Consider the following 23,502-nt stretch of genomic DNA (forward strand, 5'->3'; position numbering starts at 1 on the left):
CTTTATTTGGGCAGAGCACCGCTGGTCTTATTAAAGAACCTGACCTCATCCATACGAATGCTGTTGTGATAGTTTCTCTCTAAGCTGCCCTGTGACAAAAAAAATAAAAACAATTTTTAAATAGAACACTACTTAACACATTACGCAGATTTTGACTAGTATCAAGACAATAATATGTTCATTACAGTTAAATAAATAAATATTTACATAATTATTAAATACAGTTGAAGCAGAAATATTAAAAAACCTTTGGTATTCTAATAAATTAATGGATTTTTATTTCGCCCCTTAAGTTTTTAATGCGCTCCTCGATTTTCCGACTTAAGAGCGCATGTGCTTCTGTTCCCGGATGTGTTTAAGGCTGAACGGACTCATCGAGCCCTTCCATATCATTTCCCTCCAAAAAGAGGTGGAAGTAAACAAGGTACTTGAGCTGAATCATGTTGAGAGGGGTGTGAGGTGAATAGAGAGCAGGTGCGGTACACGCTGAACCGGCGGACAAGATTTGTATTGGCACAGACTGTCCTTCAATGTACCAGACTGGCTTCCTCCAGCCAAACACAAGCGCCATCTCGCTCGCATACACACGGTTCATCTTTGTTATTGTAGCTTCAACTTGCAAATCAGCCAAGACCTATGTTTACTAGAGCTGGTTAAAAAAAAAAAAAGCTTGAAAAATATTATTTTCTTGATTCTCATTTTGAAGAACAGATAACAATTCTTAAATGCCAAGAATCTGTCTTTTAGGGTGTGTTCACACGTGGCATGTTTGGTTGGATCAAAATGAACCCTGGTGTGATTGCTCTCATTAGAATAAGTGTGAACGCTGCAATCTGAACCCTGGTGCACACCAAAAAAAGAGCACAGAGACTACTGAAAAATGAACACAACATGGACCAAAGACATGTAAACAAACCAAAAACAGGACATTATGTCACAGGATGTGACCTGATGTTGCCCATTACAGTTCAGTACTGGCATCAGAACCACGTCTCCTCGCAGTAGATCTTGGTTTGTATGCGTGACAAAGGGATTCCTGGCACTGTTTTGACACCTTTACACAGCTTTTCACGAGTTCTCAGCTCCATCATCAGGTACGTTGAAAGATACAGGTACAACTTAGCAAAATCCATATAATGTCACATGTAATTGCTCAGCGTTTCAACAGCGGAAAGACGTCAATAAAACAGCTTGTAAAAAATGACACGTAATGTTACATTTACCTCAGAGAAGCCGATTAGTGACCATAAACTCTTTAGTCAGCTAGAAAAATGAACTCTTGAGAGGAGCATTTTGCTAAATTGTATTTTAAACTTAACCTGTCCTTCAATATTACGTAATGTAGGCCTATTTTGGAATAAATCTGTTGTGTTTTTGACAACCACCATTTAAATGTTTAAATTTAAAAATGTTAATTACTAATGTATGATTATTTTAAAACCTTCTTATGTGTCATTTAGTTGTAAGTAGCCTACAAATCAGTTAAAACCTTTAATATTATAGTAATGTACTATAACTGGGGTTGCCTGTATAGTTTACAGCATTAGTTATATTTTTTCCTTGAGGAAATTTGCCATGTACTGTACCTGATAGGCCTCAATTAATCAATATCAAATCGAATTGAATCACAAGTTTGTGAATCAAATCGTGAAATTAGTGTCAATGCCCAGCCCTAATATTTCCTCCAGCATATTTTTCAGACAACATATGTCTTAAAGGTCCCGTATTATGCCCCTTTTCACAAGATGTAAAATAAGTCTCTGATGTCCCCAGAGTGTGTATGTGAAGTTTCAGCTCAAAATACCCAACAGATCATTTTTTACAGCGTGTTTAAATTGACATTTTTTGGGGCTCAGAAAAACGACCTGTTTCAGTGTGTGCCCTTTAAATGCAAATAAGCTGCTGCTGGACGGCACAGGGGGCGGAGCTTCATGAGCTCGCGCTCAGTCTCTCAGGACAATTTCATCTCACGGAATGATGATATCAGAAACTCTCAGTAACGGTGTTCATTTCGAGTCGGACAATAATGCCTACAGAGTCAGAGTGCTGTATAGAGATGGAACAGGTATAGTTTAGTAGTTTAATTACGGTTATTATAACGTATTTGTCATCTGCTTGTATGTATCCATTATTTATTAATAGCCTACAAGTCTGCTGTCTGAATGATGATCAAACATATACTGATGAGTTTAATAAAGTTTATTGTACATCACACAAAAGATGAAGCGTCAGTTTTACTTCAGAAAATCACCGTAAGAGCTGAGTAAACAGTAAGTTATAAAAAGTGTGCAATAAACGAATTTCGGTAGAGTTGAGGGAGCATTCCTGTGGGCGGAGGTTAGTCAAAAAACTGTTCTACTGACGTCATTAAAGAAGGATGTAGAGGGATGTAGTCCAATCGAGCCGTTCGATGTAGGCGACTTCTGTTAAATAAAATATCTCGCTTGGCATTGAACTTTGAGCTTTATAATTTTACAGATATTATTTATGCTCTAACAGCAACATTACACACTAACTAAAGTTTGAAACATGGGATCATGAAGAACGGGACCTTTAATATATACTTGCTGTGAATTTAAAATGGCTAAAAAAATAATATTTACCAAAGGAACATTATTTTCTACCAAACAGCCATTGTAGGCTAAATAAAAAGCACAATACAACTGGAACATTCACACAATTGTTGATTAAATTTATAATCGCCAGCAAAACCATCGCAAATATATTGCGGATATTCGAAATATCATAAAGCTCCTATGACCTCGGAGAGCAGGCATACAACTTACATAACACATTTCAGCACTAATTACATCAGTCCACAAGTGACAATTTCAAGTTTCAGTAACTGGAAAGACCAAGTAAAAGCATCTATGGTGATTCCAAGAGCCCAACATAAACTTTTGGTTCATTTTAAGCAAAAACGTATATTGTTTCCAAAGAAATGTTGTACAAATGACTCCTTTTTAGGGTAAATATCAATTGTGGACAATGTAATGCTAAAAAAAGCAGCATTGAGAGGCAACTTACTTCTCTGGCAATGGTTTTGGTTCCAGCAACGCTCGCCGAAATTCCCATTGATGGTGGTCTGTTTGCAGGTTATCGTTCCCTTGATGGTACCCGGGCAAATGTCTCCGCACTCCCGGTCATCCTTGTTTGCCACGATGAAGTTGTCCTCCATCGAGTCCGAGATCTTGGACCAGTCGAGAGTGGACAAATAACAGAGGTCGGGGTTCTTCTCGATGCGTACCGCCCCGCGCGTGATGTTGGTCAAGCTGTGGAGGCCGATTTCCTTCAGCTGGATCATTTCGAACATGACCAGGGCATAGTTGAAGAAGAGGTTGTTGCCGCGAATGACGGTGAGGTTCGGGAAGAGGTCGCCGAGACTCTCAAGGCCGTAGACGCGGAAGAGGAGCAGGTAGTCAGTAACCATGACCAGCTTTGGAAAACTCAAGCCCCGGAAGTCATCCGGTCTGGTCTTGAACATGAGCAGGATCTTCAGGTGGCCCTCGATCACCGTGCAGTTCTCGAGAACGCGCAGGTTGGTCGCGTTGTTGCGGATGTCCGTGCTGGGGCAAACTGCAACAAGAGAAAATACCAAAGTTATTAGCATGTGAAAGTGTTTATTTAGACGCAATGGGCAAAATGGCAACATTTTACTTCATGTCTGTTGCAATTTTTATATTGCCGCAATTAGATTTAACTGTGATTCACTGAGCATTTCACTTGTGAGTCACTTGTAGAGTCCAGTGTTGATGTAGTTTCTATTAAAGCGGTCTTATGCTTACATTTTCAACATTCTTTAGTGTGTAATGTTGCAGTTTGAGCATAAAAATAGTCTGCAAAGTTACAAAGCACAAAGTCACTCATCAGAGAGTTATTCTCTATAAGTGCACACTGTTTCTGAACTCCCTGAAACGCCTCAATTGTAGTCTTGTACAATGAATGTACACAATATTCCTCATTTAAATAATTCCCGCCAAATTCCTGCATATGCAAAACAAAGGGGCGGGGCCTGATTGAGTTGAGTTAGGAGTGTATTGAAACTCGTGGTTATGGTTAGGGATGTGACATTTCCTAAACATGCTCGAAGCGCTTGACCAATCACAACACTCTGGTCCAGGCGACCAATCAGAGCACATTGAGGTTTTCGGAAGGAGGGGCTTCATAGAGACAGTTTATGTCATGTCAAAGGGATCCTTTAAATGTTTTGAGCCTTTAACATACAAAGCTAATGAAAAATATCTATAAGAGCTACAAGTAAAACGTCAATAAATAGAAACTCATAGGGTCTTTGCTTACATGAAATAAGGGCTTGTAGGTTTAACCGTAAAATGTCACAAAAAAATTACCTTGGGACCTATAGTGGGGATCAAAAGTATCACTAAGTCAATACAAAATAAGGAAAAGTTATATTCTGAATGATGTCTGAAACTCTGTGTTATTAGCACTTATGTTTATTGCCTTCAAGATAAATCGCTTAATGTATTCCTGAATTGTAAGTCGCTTTGTATAAAAACGTCTGCTAAATGAATGCAGGTAAAAATGTAAATGTATAAACATAACAAAAATGAACTGTCTATATTGCAATAATATTAATCAAAATGGGCAAAAAAGAAAAGCATTTTATTGATTTACTATTTTTTTAACAAAATAGTTTAGTAAATAATTAATTGAAAAAAATAAAAATGATAAACTTAATAAAAGCAATGTTTAATCCACACAATAATTATTTACTGAATTGCATAATGCATTTTAATTAAAAAAAGTAATAAAAAAACATTATTATTAATATCATTACTGTTATCTATATTAATGATACTAATACCAATAACAAAATATTAAACAAATTTTATAAATATTGCAAAATACATCTGCAACATCATCTTACTCTTTATTAAAATGTTGCATGATTTAGAATTCATAAGTAAATTGGTAAGATTGATGTGTATTGAGATGAAAAAAAAAGAGACAAGTAAATTGTAAAATTACATTTTTTTGTATGACAATTAACCGCCCGCCACAATTTCATGTTCGCGTAAAAGCGCAGATGAAGGCCGTCCTAACAAGAGCATGAAAGATTATCAACACTGAATAATGCATAAAGCGTGTCTCCGAGCGGCTGCTTTTCTTAGTCCATTCATAATCCAAACCCGCACACGCTGAGACGAGGCAGAGAGAATTCATTAGCAAAGCGATTCTCGACAAGAGAGCATCTGCTAATGGATAACATCAAGCAGAATTCCTTTCAGAGCTGCTCCATTGATTCACCATCAAAAGAATTCTCACAGGCCTTTTTCAACGGGTGGGGGTTTCCTCGTTTCGTGTTGGAAATCATCACCAAATATTCACCGCGGCCTATTCATTTTAAACGCTGGAGTGTACTAGAAACACCCATTTTAAGACACTACAAGACTAAATCGTTCAAAAGAATGATGTGGAACATGCAATTCAGAGATTACGATGAATTCTCATCGCTGGAAAACAAAGGGCTTTTTGGACAACCGTTTTTCTTGAGGAGACAAAGAGAGCATGTGATTTGTGGTGTGAGCAGGTGTCAAAGTCTGATCTCAACCGGCTCTGTTGTTCCTCTATCTTTCTGCAGGTTAATGGGTTCACATCACAGCCTGAAATGTCAGTTTTACCTCATTTTATCATGATGTGTCAGCCTAATATGGATAAAACCCAAATAAACCTGCACAAACTTGCTGTTGAGGATCCACATGTGACAAATTCAGCAAGCAAAACGCAAAGTTTTGAGATTCAGGTGCTTCCTTCAGAGTAAAGTATAAATAGAAAATGCTAACTTTAGAGGTGAATTTCACCAACATAACAAAAAACATCTCCAAGTCATATTATACTCCAAAAATAAAACAAAAAATGAAGAAATTAAACTCTTTTTACCACACGGTACAAATTAGCCTACAACAATAAAATGGTTTGTTTGAAGTTGAAAATAATATATATTATAAACAGTAAAAAATAGTACCATTATGTCAACAATATTTACAATTTTATATAATATACAAGTTGTTTTGCATTATAGCAAGATGAGAATCATTCACATGGGGTAATGAGAATTGGCGTGGAAAACGTGCTAAATTTTCATGAAAACAATCCTAAAAATAGGCCTTAAAATATAATTGAAATTGAAATAATTCCTAGATGTTAGAGTATGAGGTATAATATGGCCTCTATCTATATGTGTTTGAATATACTTTCATGAGATCAACGAGCAATTGTGCAAACCTGATTTCCCTAAAATAACCAACTTGCGTAGAGACTAGATAAAACTGACTGCGTTTCAGACTGACACAGAAATCATTGATCTTGTAAGGTCAGTAAAGCAACATTAGTACATTAGGAAAACCGAAGACACGATCCTGACACAAGTTCCTCATCCAAACTCTAATATTACTGCAGCAAGACTTCACACACATACGAGAAATTGTTACATCAGGTCCCTAAAGATAATTGAGCAAACATCATAAAATGGCAACATCTCTCCATAGCAACAAGTCCCAGCATGCACAAACAGAGAGCACTTGCCAGACAAAAATGCACTTCAGCCTGTTTGCCTCAGAGGAATAGTCTTGGGGAATAAAAATATAACTATAAAACAAAGAATATCTTGTTACAATCTGGTGCCAAAGCTAAAGGACTTCCAGCAAATAGTCAGCAAGATTCAACTATTCCACACACAAATTTGTAGAAATATTCTACATTTCCCATGAAAGTTTGTGTTCAACCACATATTACATGACTGTGTTTTATATTCATTTAAACTGCTGATGTTATTATTCTCTAGCAATTAACATCAAATTAAACAGATTTGTTTTTTTAAACTAGAACTTGAGTTAAAATTTAAGAAGAACTTTCCACAAATTAAAGAAAGAATATTTAACCACTTTCTCTTCTAATAACTTAACAGGGTTGAGTTGCTCAGCTTAACGAATAGTCACCCCTAAAGTTTGGTACAATTTTTGAAAATGGGAATATTTTTATGTCTTCATATGCGGTAGAAAATGTCACTTCTTGGGTGTCACAATTTGAATGCGGTAACTTGCGGTAACAGGGTTATATGCAAAATGTGGAAAATTTTAAATATTTAAAACTTTTTACAACAAACAATATTTTTTTTTTAAACAAAAGTTTAACCAAATTGAAGCTTAATCGTGGAAAGTGGCATTCAATTGTTTTATAGCCCCCACAAATTGCATGCAAAATGTGGGACATTAAAACAATTTTAATATTTTAATTATTTATTTTTTACTACAACAACCTGAATAGTTTTTACACAAAAATCATGCAAAAAGTAACAAAACTAACTAAATTGTAGCCTAATTTAATCTCTGTTGCACTAAAGTCAGGGCTTCAGACTTTGCGACCTTTTTTCCTACCGTTTCTGTTGAATATGAGAAACATAAAAAAAAAAAAAGTGTTTTATTAGCTCTTTAGTCACGTGACAGTTCCTAAACAGCGTTGGTGATCCAGTGAGAAACCGTTTGAATTCGCCACAGTATTAATAACATCGCTGCAAGATCTAGTGAGAAGTATTCAAACTTGCCGCAGAGTTCTCTGTCATAAACCATATATATCAGATCAAACAGCGCTAACATGGAGAGACTAGGGATGCAAAATGAAAACATTATAAGAGCTTATGAGACACGGAGCACGGAACTAGTTCATATTTTGGGCGAACGTGAACTGAACGTACTGTATTACTGCCTGATGAACGTTACTGTGAACTCGTCCATTCTGGTCTGTGAACGCCGCGCTCTCAGTTTAACTTCCTTCAATAGAGTGCCAGATTTCTAAAGAGCCTTCCAGGCGAAAACACAGCTAAAACACACCATAAACCGCCCTTAATATGTAGCGGGAAAAAACACCCAATCTGGCAACACCAGCCACTACTGATTCTCTTGTTCGATCTCGTTCATCAAAATGAACAAATCTTTTTTCGAGTCATTTCGTTCATTTAAGGGGCTTTAAATGTTATACTATTAACTGCAAAATTCCCAGAACATATCCACCTCTGCAATCTTTATCATATTCTGAATTAAGAAATCATTATAATGCCGTCAAAAATCGTTTACAGGAAACATCAATAATTACTTTACCTTCAGAGTCTTTCGTTCATTTGTCACGTGACAGGCGCAATGAATGGATCGTTCATGAACGACTCATCACTTACGTTAAATCAAAACAAAAAGCAGCAAGGAGTCGTCGTATTTAAACCAGTTTTATGACAAGGTCGGTGAGGATGGGAAACAAACATCTGACGCATAGCTTCAGTGTTAAAACTGATAAAATAATTGTCTGTGGTTCAATATGGGCTGTGGCAATCATTTTGAAAAATGAAAAAAAAAGCATGGAAAAAAAAGAACTATGAACTAGTTCAAAAGGCTATTTTTATTTTTATTGTTATTTATTTTCAGTGTTAAAGTAAGTCAAAAATCTTTTTTTTTTTCACTTTTCTTTAATTCCAAAGAGAGAAATGGACTTGTTTGTTTGTATTATTATTTTGTGGTGTATTATTTGGTTGCTGAGCAGCAATAAATAACACTTTAAAATATAAGGAGTTTTCGTGTGATTTTATAAACTAATAGTGTTGTGAAATTAATGAATGCAAAATAATCGTGATAACCGTGAAACCGTGATTATTCCTCAGACTATAATCGTACCAACAAAATCTATAATCGTTGCATCCCTAGGAGAGACCAGGAGAAGCATTGTCCCATGAACAAACAAGTTATAGAAGGCTTTCCAATCCACAAATCACCAACATTCACCATGGATTTAATGTAGTAACTCTAACTGTAACCATGGTATTGTGGCAGAAATAGTCGAATGTTTTTACATTATTCATTGCAGGATTCATGCGACCTTTAGAGAGTGAAATTCAATTATTTTTAATGTGATGACAAAAAAAAAAACATTTGTTCATCCTTCATAGATTGTCCCCATCTGTAAAACTTAAAATTTCAATATGTAGAAAAACTAACACTTGTTTGCAAACTTGTTTAAAAATAAAAAACGTGAAATTACCACTATTGCCAGTAGGTGGCGGCAGAGGGGCACTTATTGGCTTATTAGCCATTTCCATTTTTTTTGCTTTTAAATTTATATTTACACATTATGAATCAACTATTATAAAATATGAAATCAAGAAATCAATTTGTGTCAAAACTTGACACTTTTTTGTGCTGAAGTATGAAAAAACTTTCTTCAAACTCAAGACTGACTTACACAAAGCAAGTAAAGCGCGCTCCTTTTATAATCACTGAAGCTGCCGCTCAGTTCAGTGTGATACAATAGAAGAACAATGGTCTATTAATAAGAGCACAATATTTAAAATTTTCCCTATAAAATTTTTTTTTTCTAAGTTACTGATGTTAATAAAAGTAAATTTTACCTGCATCTTAAAGGTGCTGTATGTAACTTTCTCACTCTACTAAAACATAAAAATAACATAATATGTTATTACATTATAATATAATATGTTAATACAGCCAGTTATTTTACTTTGAAATGTGCGTTTCCAGGCTGGAATGATTGCTTTGGTCTGTGATATTGCACGTTGCCAATTTTCATTGCCCATTGCGCTCGTTCCTGTTGCGCGTGCTCAAACTGGCAACCAGTGTGAGCGCCGTCCAGTCTGAGGAGCAGGTGACGGGACAAACAACGATCTCTGAGATTTTGAATTCAACTGCAGTACCCATTTCGACCACTAGTTGTCACTCTTACATACTGCACCTTTAACTCAAGCTCAGTGCTTTACTGTCAAATGTGCATTTCCAAAAAATAAACGTAATATTATTAGTAACTGCACTTAATGCAAAACAATTTATTAAAATACCTTTATGATTAAAAATCCCAATAAAGCGCTAACAAATCGGGTGCTGGCACCACCATCTGTAGAACTTAACTTAGTGCTGCTCTCAAATGTTAGTCTGGAGCCCTGGAAGCGCTTAGATCTGAATGAGGGCAAGGTTACATTTTATTGTGTTGGTCAACATTTCCAAGGTCGGCTGTAAACAGATATGGAGCTTGTTTGTGTAATAGCATGAGACCTCGTGCGCTTGTCTGTTCACACACTTTCCAAACTTCCCCTTTTCTTGTTCGATAAACAACTTAAACTGCTCTTCATCCACATGGAGAGAGGGAAGCGTCCTGCCTCAGCCTAACTGAAAGCAGACACCTAGCCGTCATTTAGGACCCTGATTTATAGGTATCACCGCAGTGACGTCAGGTTTTAAGTTGCTCCCTGTTTACGCCATGCTCTGGGAATGAACAGGGGGACTTTTTAGATGTCGAAAAGAAGCTCTAGCTGGTCTAGTAATGCTTACTGGGTAATGTGCGACAAAATAATGACAAACTCCATTTAAGCAGATGGAGCTAATCGACAACAACTCCGGACAGCAAAACAGTTGAGCAAAACTTAATTGCTGTCGTACATGAAATATAAGATGTGCAGTATACAGGTCAACTGCTAAAATACTTCAACTACAGTACAGTCATAGAAAGCAAGCAACAACTAGTGCATGAATTTCTAGAAAGATCTACAGATAAACAACAGGCAGCGTTGAGGTGGCAATTTGGCTTCTGAAACACAACGCTGGAGCTTATCATGAAACCCATCAACCAGGGAGCAGACAACTGTGAAAGTAACAGCTTTCAAACGCGTGCAGACGAGTTGCACAGCATCTAAACAGCACCTGACTGCAGCTATGAGGGTCAACCGACGCTGCCGAACTGCAGAAAATAGACCAGGTGACCTTTTTTTAAACAGTGATGTTTGAGAGGTCGTGCTACAGTTGGGAATATATTCACAAAATAGCTCAGACTCAAATGCCTTACTGGTTTTATAAAATTGTCACTGCACAATTAAAACATTAAGGACACAAATACTGCAAACAAAAACAAAACAAAAAATAATAAAAAAATAATAATGGAAAAAATCTGAGAAAAACTGAAACTAAACAAAAAATAACCTGAATTTTTTGTAATAGGTATATACGGTACAGTATATAATAAAACTTTTAAACATCAAAACGCCACGTGTCGTGTTACACGCATATAAGAGGTAAAAGTTATTGCATTAACTTTGGCAGCCCTAAAATAATCAAACAAGAAGAAAACTCTTGAAAGCTAACAAAAAATATATATAAATCCAGAATTAGCTAAACTAAGCAAAACTAATTTAAATACATTAAAATATAAATAAAATAATTTAAAACATAATAATCATAATAATAATATACTAACACTATTCCGAAGAAATAGTACCCGACAACTGCAACGACTATAAAACGATTGATCCATACTGTGTATTTTAGCATATTTGGATTGTTGTATTGACCAATAGCAGGGTTATTATAGTTATCCATCTACTCAAACTAACTGTACGTTCACACCGCCACCGGCGAGAGCGGCAAAATTCGCTCTCGCCGCCCTGGCACCGACGCCGTAGAAAGATTTGGGGACGCTCTGACGTAGATTAGAATGCGTGATTTTTTTCCTCTCAGGCGGAGGACTTCTACATTCCGATTGGTTGCCGCCGAACCACGTCATAGCTTATTACCATAAAGTTGACTTGATTTCAACTCCTCTCGCCACTCTCACCATCCAAGACGCGCCGCGCCGCCCTCGCCGCCGGCTCTCATTGAAAATGAATGGCTTCCGGCCACTTTGACGCTCGCGCCGCCGGCGGTGTGAACGCACAGTAAAGCATAAATAAAATTAATTTGTTGCTTAAAAAAAAAAAAAAAATTATTTCAGCTATAGCCAGTACAGTACATTACCTTTATGTACTAAAATAACCAAAACCAAACAACAAAATAATAAAAGGGTATATAGAGATTTAAAATAAAAAATGCTGAAAATGCAAGTAAAATGAAAACAGGAAATGTAAAAATAAAACTCATTTAAAATACAAATAAAAACTATGAAATATCTTAATGACACTAAAATAACACTGGCCAATCGGCATCCAAGAACTGTTTTAAAAACTGCACATCTGAAGGATGATTCATTCTGCGAAGCTTTTTTTGGTTGAATCAGGTCATCTTTCCAAAATCTTCTCAATAGATCTGGGCCAACTACAAACAGCTTCCGAGACACTAGAGCAGGGCCGTTTGTGAGTTTACATAAGGGCCGAGGGCCACACCAGAGACGAGGGGCCCATCGAAGGGGCACTGCAGGTTAAAAACATTTTTTTTTTCCCGTCGGCACACATCAGGCCGAATAAAAGGGGGACACTTAAGCTGTAACATGAGCCTTGCTATCCATGACGTAAGGCGAGCAGGACGGTTAGCGATCACACGCATGAATAGATGTGCCAATAGCCTCTTATGTGAACACAAACACACACCCAGACAATGCCACTGGAAATGTGACTTCCATAACAGGGCTGGAAATGAGGCTCGGGGGAGGAATCTTGCAAGGCAATCGAGAGGCTTCAACCTTCAACACCCACTCGAGGATTCAATTTCACACTCAAAGTGAGCAGCAAAACCTTTGCACTTTAGCTTTATTCAACAAGAAAATGTAGTAGCCATGGATAAATGTGACGATCGCAATACACAAGCTCTCAGAAATGACCATCAATGCCATAGCTACAATATCCCACTGTTTACATAATGAGATGCTTCCTTATTTTTAGCATCACATTCCCAATAGAGAATTTAATATGCTTCTAGCAATAGTGACTAGCGCTTGGAAATTGGAGCATGATGGCTTTTACACCACATGTCAGGAAGATCATGGACACTCAGAGAAGCCATTGCTTTAGCTAATGCATTGCATCTTCACTTCGAAAGTAAAAAGCGAGCGCACATTTCAAGCGATTTCAGAAAAGGTAAGGAGTGGGTCGTAAAAAACGTTTAGAGTGGGTCGTGCAGTCAAAGAAACAACAATAAACAATTCTCTGTTTTTCCTGATATGAGACTTTTATTTTGAAAGACATGAGTGAAAGCTGTTGATTCTTCTGTCAGATGCATTTTAAGTAGGGCTGTCAAAAGATTAATCGCGATTAATCGCATCCAAAATAAAAGTTTGTGTTTACATAATATATGTGTGTGTACTGTGTATAATTATTTTGTATATATAAATACACACACATGCTTGTATATATTTAAGAAATATTTGCATACATATACTGTATATATTTATATATAATTTATATTATATATAAATATAATTTTTTTATATATAAATTACACATTTTTCTTAAATATATACAAGCATGTGTGTGTATTTATATATTCAAATTTAATTATACACAGTACACAAACATATATTATTTAAACACAAACTTTTATTTTGGATGCGATTAATCGCGATTAATCTTTTGACAGCCCTAATTTAAAGTAAAGTTTGCCTGAGGAAAACAGTTGTCCTGATTCAGTGTGTGCGGTCAGCTGAGCTGTTGTCAGGCTAACGTTATTTTCGTAACTTGTAACAAAATAAAAGTCTCTCACCTCAGAAATACGAACTTTACTGTCCTGTCAGATGTTATACTGTGCTCATAGTGCGCACTCTTCAATTGCATGTGCAAATGCTGAGGCACACACTGTATATCACTTCAATATTTATCGCCGCGATGGATATTACGAGCATGCAACGTCGTAGTACCAATAAATTACGTAACTGCTTTGTCGTGTGTTAGCATGCATGCAGGCATGTTTATTCAATTCATTAAGAGTATCATGTTAGTATTGTGCATTTTCGCTGTGTTATTTTGTATATTTTTAAATAACTGATAGCGCATACCAACTTAATAACTTTACTGCATTAACAAAAACTATTTTGGGACTGCTATTTAATAGCCGTACCTTATACTGTTTATTCATCAGTTTATTCAGATAATTTTAGCTATAAAGCTTAACTTTATAGCAAAGAATTTTTTCGTTTCACTTCATTTTAAGGTGACGCAGTTATATTGTACTTACTAAAATAAGTACCGAGTAATATCAATTAACTACATGTACTTACTGAAGCATTACATTTACTGTAGGGTTAAGGTTTGGTTTAGTGTTAGTTACTTGTAATTATGCATAATCTACTGTTATTACTATAGTAAGTACATGTAGTAACGTAACTACGACACTTTAAAATAAAGTGTTACCAATTTTTTGGGGATTGTCCTGAAAATGCAAAAAAAAAAAAAAACAGGTTTAATTTTCTAACAAAATATAATAATTACTTATATAATATAATAATATATTAATATTACAATTTTCTTTTTTGGGGTGAAATATGAGACATATTTCTTGAGATTCACGCATTAAGACAAAATGAAGCAACAGCTTTAAAAGAGGTGTTGAGGTTCTGCTTCCCACAATGCAATGCTTCTATTTCAAAACATTCAGTTTAGTTTACATAAGCTATTTCAGAGAATGGTCTGTTAGTTTGTGCAAAACTCTGTCTGACTAATCTCTCTGAAAACTAAAATGTTGTTAAGTAGCCCGTTGGTAGTAGTATTGCTGATGACACACAAATTAAAAACCAATTAAATTTCCAATTTCCAACAAAATAGCAAAACGTCCACTAAAATACAAAAAGGTGGTCCGAGAACTTAAACTTGAGCTCGAGAACGTCTTAATTTTCTGCATCATGCAATCATGTCCCACGTAGGAGCAATGGAACGAATGGCTTTTATTTAGGCTAGCTTTTGGCCAGCAGAAAATGCTTTTAGCCTAAACAGGAAAAATCAGTCTAGGCCTAAAAAGCCAAAGAATTTATCTGTCAGGAAGCCAAGTTGCACATGACAAACAAGAACGTGGATTCTGTTCAAAATGCAATTTGTAGCAACATGCTTTTTTGAGCAAAATTTATTGTGAAACAGTGAGTGCATCAAATATCAATAGCTGTGGGCTAATTACGCTCTCTCTGAAAGGCTTCTGCCCCCATTAACGCTGAAGAGACACTAGAACACATTTCCTAGTGCTTCTAAAAGCAGCTACGAGGCCCTCGGGTCATCAGGGACGCGGCTTCCGACAGCAGAGGTATGTTCCTCATTGCACACTGCCCCAAAACCAGATGGGATCTGGCATCTTGACTATTTGGCTATTTCTTTCAAATCCAGAAGAAGCCACGTTTCTAACTCGCCTTGGAAGAGCAATAGTTTAGGCGAACAACGGTTTAATGAGGTCTAGATCTAGGATTTAAAACTTCTCAGAGAATTTTTTAACAGTCCACCAGTTAGGCCAGAAACATATTTTACAAATGAACACGAATTCAAGTTCAATTCAATCAATACAACCGATTGTTCGAATGTACATAGCTCTTGCATTACTGAGGTGCTAACAAAAATAATAGACATGCTTGAGATTTCCTTCAAATTGTAGCTTCGCCCGTTGCCATCAAAAAGAAAAATAGTTAATGGCAATTTACACAATTGTGCCTAAGAACACAACATAAACATGAACATTTTAAAACGGAATGCATAAAATTGATGTGTAGCTCAAAACATAAATATGAGTATTTTTATATTACAGTGTCTGCGCACTAAACGCTTGTCATGAAGTCGCATGCAAGTAGTCACCTTTACCAATAAAATTTATGAAAATTAGTCAAGACTCCAAATATTTAGGCCGGTTTGTGAAATCAAACTGGCCTAGCTTAAAATATTATCATTCAGATAACTTATAGCCCTATGATTTCTGCGATAAAGCAAATGCGGATGGAATTGCGGAATCCAGTCATTAAAATAGAATTTACAAATGTAACTGAACGTAAGTGAAATTTGGCAAATTTTGGATGAATAAATCAAAAGTATGGCAGTACAATTAAACCAATTACTGATCATCTAAATCATAAATATACAACTTTAAAAAATACAACTTTTCATAGGGCCCTATTAATGTAACAATTTCAACAAATTTTCAGATTGTTTTCAGTTTTCAGAATTCGATTGATTTGACATGCTTTTAGATTATTCAAATTTAATTATACCATTAAAACGGAATAGAACAGAAAGACTAAAATAGAAAACGGACTTAAAACTAATTTTATAGAGCCCTAAAAAATTTATTTGTGTTAAACTTTTAATAAATTGATATTTAATTGCAGAAGTCTGTTTCAATTAATCAGACATTTATTGCTTTTTACTGCTAAAATAAAATGTAGCTTAAAACAAAATCCAGAAAAATTGATTCATTAAAATTACAAAAAAAAAAAAGGGTATTATTAACCATTATTGTTATCATGCTAAATGTCGCGTCTTTGGAAGCAAATCCATCGCTTGTTTTGTGCCATTCTGTTATACTTTGTCGTGCCATGATTGAACAGACAAGTGTGTGTTTAAAAAAAAAAAAACGATGTTTGCTGTAGCTTTTGCAGCAATGCATGTTAATTCCTTATGACGACAAATGCTACCGAACATGCTTTAAGACTTGTGCGTGGCGACACAACGTGGTGTGTGTAGAGGAGAGTATAAAGGATTATTACAATGTTTTTCTACGTCAAACACTAAGCTCCTCACCGCCATGCCATGTGAAACTAACGTCGCGTGTTGATTTCTTCCACAGCATCTTGAGAGCGGGATGCAGCTAAGGAAGAAAAGCTGCATAGAACCAAGGAGACAAAAGCCAATATTGATCACTTCAGAGTGCTGATGGGCGCTGCGTGTTTTGGGTGAGACTGTGCGAGATGAATATGGCCATTGCAGTGCGCCCCTCCCCTGCCGTCTCTGGAATCAGTCCACAGAGTTACCGCAGGGAGAGGAGCGGCCGAGCGTCTGCAGCGAGAGACAGGTCAATTTAATGGGCTGTTTGTCTGTTCTGGAGACCACCGGCTCAGACTGACTGCTGCTGGGTAAGCCCACGTCTACCCAGAAACCCACAGACCCTGTCAGACTCTATGGCTCATCATGAAGCAGTTTTGGGTGGTGTGTGATCATTATGGGTAAAGCAAGGACTCGGATTTAAAAACAGATTTAAATGTTTAAACAGAAAAGCATTCAATAAAAACCAAACTGGACATAATAGGAAAGTATCAAACAGACCATAACTGAACAGAAATGGAAAAAAATATTTAACCAAACCTAAATCAAGCAGAACCAAACAAAACAGAATCTAACATAACCAGAAGGAACCAAACAGAACATAATAGAGATGAAAATAAATGAAAGAACAGAGGAGAACCGAAAAGAACGGAATCCAACAGACAAACAAAACCAGAACTGAAAAGCTCAGAAGAACCAAAGAGAACAAACACAAAAAGAACTGGCTAACAACAAATAGAAATCAATCAAAACTAAAATGGAACCAAACTGAACCTAACTGAATAGAATCAGGTAGAACAGAATTGAACCATTAAGAATTTGTATTATTTTCAAAGAAACTAATAGAACAGAAACAGAAGTAGAAAGAACCAAATAGAATCGAATAGATTAAAAGAAAGAAAGTAAAGAACAGAGAAGAACTAAAAAAGAACAGAATCCAAAACACAAACAAATGCAGAATGAACATAATAAAATAGAAGAGCAATCACCAAACAGAAAAACAAATAGAACCAAATGTAACCATACTAGATAGAATAAGGTAGAACTGTAAAGAAACTAATAAAACTGAATAGAACAGTCCAAAAGATACAGAAACAGAAAGAACCAAAACGAACCGAATAGAGTAAAAGAAAAAACAGAGAACCGGGGGAAAAAAACTGAATCCAACTGACACAAACAGAACTGAAATTAAACCAAACAAAACAAAATTCAAAAAACACGAAAAGAACTGGCTAGCACCAAATAGAAATCAATCAAAAACAAATAGAACCAAATGAAACGCAGCTGAATAGAATCAGATAGAACCACAAAGCATTTGGATAATTGTCAAAGAAACTAATAGAACAGAATCCAAAAGATTCGAAACAGAAATAACAAAATAGAACTGAACAGATTAAAATAAAAAGCTAAAGAACAGAGAAGAACTGAAAAGAACAGAATCCAATAGACACAAACAAACCCAGACCGAACATAAAACCGAAGAGAACAGAACAAAATTCAACAAACACAAAAAGAACTACCAAGCACCAAACAGAAATCAATCAAAAACAAATAGAACCAAATGGAACCCAACTGAATAGAATCAGTTAGAACCATATAGTAGTTGGATTAATTTGAAAGAAACTAATAGAACATAATCTAAAAGATACCAAAACAGAAATAGAAAGAACCGAATAGAGTAAAATAAAAAATGAACGAACGAATACAAATAGACTGGCTAGAAGAACCAAACACAAATCAATCAAAAACAAATCGGAACCAAACGGAACCTAATTGAATACAATCACGCAGAAACCAATAGAACCAGAAGGTGTTTCTATTATTTTTAAGGATTCTAATAGAACCAAATAGAACAGAATCCAAAAGAAACTGAATCAAGTAGAAACAAACGGAATCAAATCGAGCAGAATCAAACAGAACCAGAAAGAACCAACTAAAACTGAAACGTTTGTTAACAAATGTTATTGATTTCACTGCACGAACCTCTCCACTACAAACATTTGATTCCATAGCATAGAGGAGCCCCTTCATAAACAATGTCCAATATTCAAGCATTTATGAATATTTCTGAACATGTACCTGCAGCATTAAAACAGCAATGAAATATCAATTCATTACGCCGAGTCAAGCAGCTCAACTAATATTTCCACTATTTGTTTTTCCGTTAGACTTCCCTGGACACCAAACAGTTTTCAAAAATATTTTCAAACACACGTGAGCATGTTGGTTTTTCCATTCTGGATATCCTTAACCCAAGCAAGGTGGGACACGTACAGAACCTGCAGACTCGGAGCAACCCACAAATCACTCACTGTCGGCTCAATGGACCTAACAGACCCAAAAACCAACATTTCATAGATTTCATATTCGGATTTATTTGACAACACAGCAGCAGCATTTGCTACACAATAAAAGCCCAATTCGTGGAACACCTCTGCGATACAATATGAATAAATGGATAGTTTTGGTGTTTCTGCAGTGACGCTATCCTCCAAGCATCCCGCCATCTACGTGATCCTGTTCAAATATCTCACGGGCAGTTGGGCACTTGAAGGACGACTCAGAGTTTTGGGCTTTAAAACAAGACGTTACACAGCACATGAAAAGGGAGAAAGGAACTAACCAAAGCAAACAAATAAAGCTTGGCGAGTGTACTTTACTTCATTAACAATAGATACACTGTTTCCTTTGCCACTGTAGTAAACCACGGTTAATTTCTTGCCCTGGTCAGCTGCCAAGTGCAGTATGAGCCGTCGCCTCGGCGCTTGGCTCGCTGTTTGGACACATTTCTTAAGTTTTCCTCTCACGTTGAAGCATCTGACACAAAGACAGACTAAAAAAACGTGTCAAAATGTGTAAATGATGCATTATGGCTGCGAACAAGTGATGAATGGTTGGATGCAAAGCTATAAAAGCCTCCAAAAACAAAATGTGTGCATCACATCCGACTGGATAAACTAATTTAGTTGTTTTTGAGATGTTTTGAGCTGTTACATTTACATTTTGCAAAAAAGCACCATTTCAGTTTTTATATTTCAAAATGTCATGTTTAATTCAATGTGTTACTCGCCGTTTCTTCGCAATTGTTCGTGAAATTTACTAGCAATTTCTTAGTGAAATTTGTTTCTACACCAACTTTTTTCAGCGCAGATATTTCCAACTAGGGCTGTAATCAACCAAAGAAAATCTTGGTCGACTGAAGTCCTGAAATTTTCGACTAAAAATGACGTTAGGAAAAAAAGCGTTTAATTAATTAGGCTAGTTGCGCACTGTGCGCAGTAGGCTAACGTTACTTGGTAGCCTTGTTGTCCGCCTAAATGAATTATAAATAAACATAAAAAACTAGTAGGTTATTTGCAGTATATTAAATCGTTTTTGACCTTATTATTTTGCACTGAAATGAGTCTGACGGCTCTGACAGCATTGCATCACGTGCATCTGCACGCAATATCAGAGCCTATGATTTACGAAAATAGTGATATCACAAGCACTTTTGAGGAATATGCAACATAATTTAGACAATTGTTTTTGTCATATGTATTATAATAACTGACAGACACTAACGTTATCATTTCAGCCGCTCTGTGCAGCTCAGCTTCGCGGCTGAGACACGAAGAGACTATTAACTTTTTAAAAAATGCTGTCACACTGCCGATGTCTTTGTTGACTTAGTAGAAGAGGACTGACTATGAATTAAACGCTCTCACAATTAAATAATATTCAGCAAACCTTCTAGTAGCCTTCTTTCTTCAATCTGTCTCTCTTCTCCGGCGGTGGGTCGGGCTAATCCAAAAGAAGTGAAAACAAGGGGGGTGTTCTGAAGACAGACTGTTACCTGGGAAACAGGGGTGCTCTGAAAACACCCCCATTAGCAATTAGTGCTTTCCACCTGATGAAATGAACGCGTCAACGCGGCAAAACTGATGAAATGAACGCGGCAAAACTGATGAAATAAACGCGCCAAAAAATCGACCAATCAGAATTTTGGTTGAGCCAGAACGTATCGACCAAATAATCGACTAATCGACTAGGAGATTACAGTCCTATTTCCAACACATTGTTTTAAAATAAAAATGTTCCTAAGTTTTATCATTAGGCCTACTTTTAAGTTAAAATGAAATCAAAATTTGATGCTATTTAATAATAAAAAAGTATTTTTTTTTTTTTTTATTTGCCCCAAAATGTTAACTTTAAATGAGCATTTGATGGCGGAAAAGGTAATCTAAAAGTAAAAATAGAGGAAATTACCATGCATATTGCACAATTAAAAATCCAATATTGATCAAAACCAATAAATTAAGAAAATCCAATATGGTATTTTGCAAACTTACAATTTCATGTTTACTTTAAAACTGTACTCTCCCTTTTTCTCAATTGAAAGGCCAAAACTTGTAGCGTAACGCTACATCTGACTTGAGTAATCAAGTTTTCCCTACCGAACATTAGTTATGCATAACTGGATTGGACGAAAACAAGCAGGCGATAAAGGTGAATGGGTTTGTGTTCACACTTACAAACTGTGCAGGGCCAGATTATTTTAGACAGGCATTGTTTCTGTGTGTTATCCAGACTGGCCGGCTGCAAATACGTGTTGTATGAGGGGAAAAACAAAACCGTGGATGACAGTGAACTCCCTCACCTCCCCTTAAATGAGAAAAACTCTGGGACGACGTGCCGTCTGACAGCAGCGCTCGGGCACACAAACTCACAAAGACAACCGTGCTTTTGGCCTCGGGTTGGGAACGTGGCCCAGCGACAGGAATGTTCACTTTTGTAACGTGGTCTACGGCATTAACTAGAGAAATGAATATATACAGCTAAAAATAAACCACATAACATCTGATTTTTCTCATCCCACACCTCTACAAAGAGTAAAGCAGGTGGAGCAATCCAACATTAAGGCTCTAAACTCAATCCAGTTAAAGGAGTAAAGACCTACGCTGCCACACGAGATTACGAGAACAACAAAGACTTGGAAGGCCTCCTGCTAGAGTATGATCTAATTCTTCATCTTCAGCTGTGTCTCCTAATGCGGTCAGGCTCAAGGCAATGAGATTTCAAGCTGAGAACAGAGCAAAGCGTAATACGACAGTTCGTTTAATGTAAAGTTACTTGACAGGATCTGAGTTTGACTCTTCTGAAGAAGGCTTTAAACATTCAAAGTCTAGATCAAACTGAAAAAAAAAAAAGAATCAAACAAAACACTCAATTAGTATTCACTCCTAAACCACTTGCTAAATGTCTATGAAACCTGAGATGTTATTGAAGTCAAAATGAAACAATTGCAACCCTTTTTCCAAAAAGACAAAACCTTTGTCTTTAAGAATAACATGCAGCAATGAATTGTTCACAATAAGTCAAAAAACATTTAAGAAAGTAATGAAGGATCAGTTTTGAATTCACGTCGACTTAAGTAAAAAAAAAAAAAAAAGTATAAAGCCCACATTAAGCAAACTAAATATTATAAACTCTTGCTTTGTTTCACATATTACATTACATACACTGCTAATTATGTTGAACTGAGAAATTATGTACAGTCTAAAAACTAGTGATGCGGCGATATAAAATTTATAGCCGAAACCGTTAATTCTTTATATTTGAAAGCCGATAAAAGATATTTATTGGCCAATAAATCTAAATTCAAATTTGTAGGCCTATATATTTTTTGAGAGCTTCATTACAAAAAACAAAAGTCTCACCATTAAATCCATGTCCCAAGCACACAATTATGATGTTCTCATTTTAATTTTATGTAGACTATGACAGCCAAAGTGATTCTTATCATATTTCAAGCAATTCAAAACCATCATGGTGAACAGTGCATCTGAAGTGTCTCAGCTGAAGTAAATAATCCATTATTTATCGGCTTTAATATATCAGCCAAATTTTCTTTTCAATCCGATAATATTAAAAATAAACATATCGGGCGATAACGATATGGTGGCTGATATATCGTGCATCCCTTCTAAAAACTATTGGCAACACTTTAGTTTAGGGTCTAATTCTCACTATTAATTAGTTTCTTATTAGCATCCATATTACTAGGATATTGGCTGTTTATTAGTACTTATACAGCATGACCATATTCTAAATCCCTTAATCCTACATAATACCTAAACTTAATAACTAACTTACTAACTATTAATAAGAGCTTGAGTGAAAAGCCGTAGTTAATAGTTAATAGTGAGAATTGGACCCTAAACTAAAGTGTTTTAATTAAACAGAAATATCTGTAAAATAATTTATAGACTGCAAAATCATTCAAGTGCGACAATATATTTCATAATTCAAACAATTTTTTGCAACTCAGAATTTTGAAAATATGACATAAAATGTAGGGTTTCTTGCAACTTCTCTTTGAAATGAAAACATGGAGATTAAAGTTTGTTTTCATGCATTGCTTCAGAATCTTTTCCCACTCAACTATCTGATAATATTTACTTGCAGCGAGAAGGGAGAAAAAAAAACTAATTTAATTTACCGCAAAGTAAAACAAATTAATGTCACCCCCTTAACCTTGTTGAAAGGTTTATTGGCAGAATAAAGATGAGTATCGCTCATATTTACGCCTCTGTAATTGAGGGAATAGCCACACACATCGAGATATGCAGCTCAGAAGAAAAAGGAGCTTGTCTTCACTCATTAAATGATTTTATACAATACTTCCTCTAAAAACAGCCCTAGCAGTGCTAACCACTGAAGAAAAACAACATCATTCAAAATTACATTATTTAGTTTCAATATATTTAACCCACTTATATTTCAGATACTGTATTTCAACATAGTTATGACCACTTGAAAGTTAAAAGGGTGTAACGCCGATACACAAAACTGATAATCAGTAATTGGTACGTACCTCGGTTTTGAAGCCACGGTTCGGTATGAGTTTGCTACAGCAGGAGGGTGAACTAAATATAAAAAAGCTTTTATTTATTTATTATTAAACAGTAGTTTACTGTGTCTCGGCCTTAAAATGAATTCAATTCTAATTAAAAGTT

At 35.9% G+C, this 23,502-nt stretch overlaps 1 protein-coding gene across 1 annotated transcript in view; it reads right to left on the bottom strand.

Annotated features, from left to right (window-relative positions):
* The window catches only part of insrb (insulin receptor b), a 72,848-nt gene that overhangs the window by 42,703 nt on the left and 6,643 nt on the right, over positions 1-23,502 (bottom strand). Inside the window, exon 2 of the mRNA XM_081385543.1 lies at positions 3,028-3,576. Coding sequence (XP_081241669.1) covers positions 3,028-3,576 — 549 coding nt within the window. The remainder of the gene's footprint in view (positions 1-3,027; positions 3,577-23,502) is intronic.

Source organism: Scardinius erythrophthalmus (genome assembly GCF_964197995.2).
Source record: "Scardinius erythrophthalmus genome assembly, chromosome: 14".
NCBI classification, from domain to species: domain Eukaryota; kingdom Metazoa; phylum Chordata; class Actinopteri; order Cypriniformes; family Leuciscidae; genus Scardinius; species Scardinius erythrophthalmus.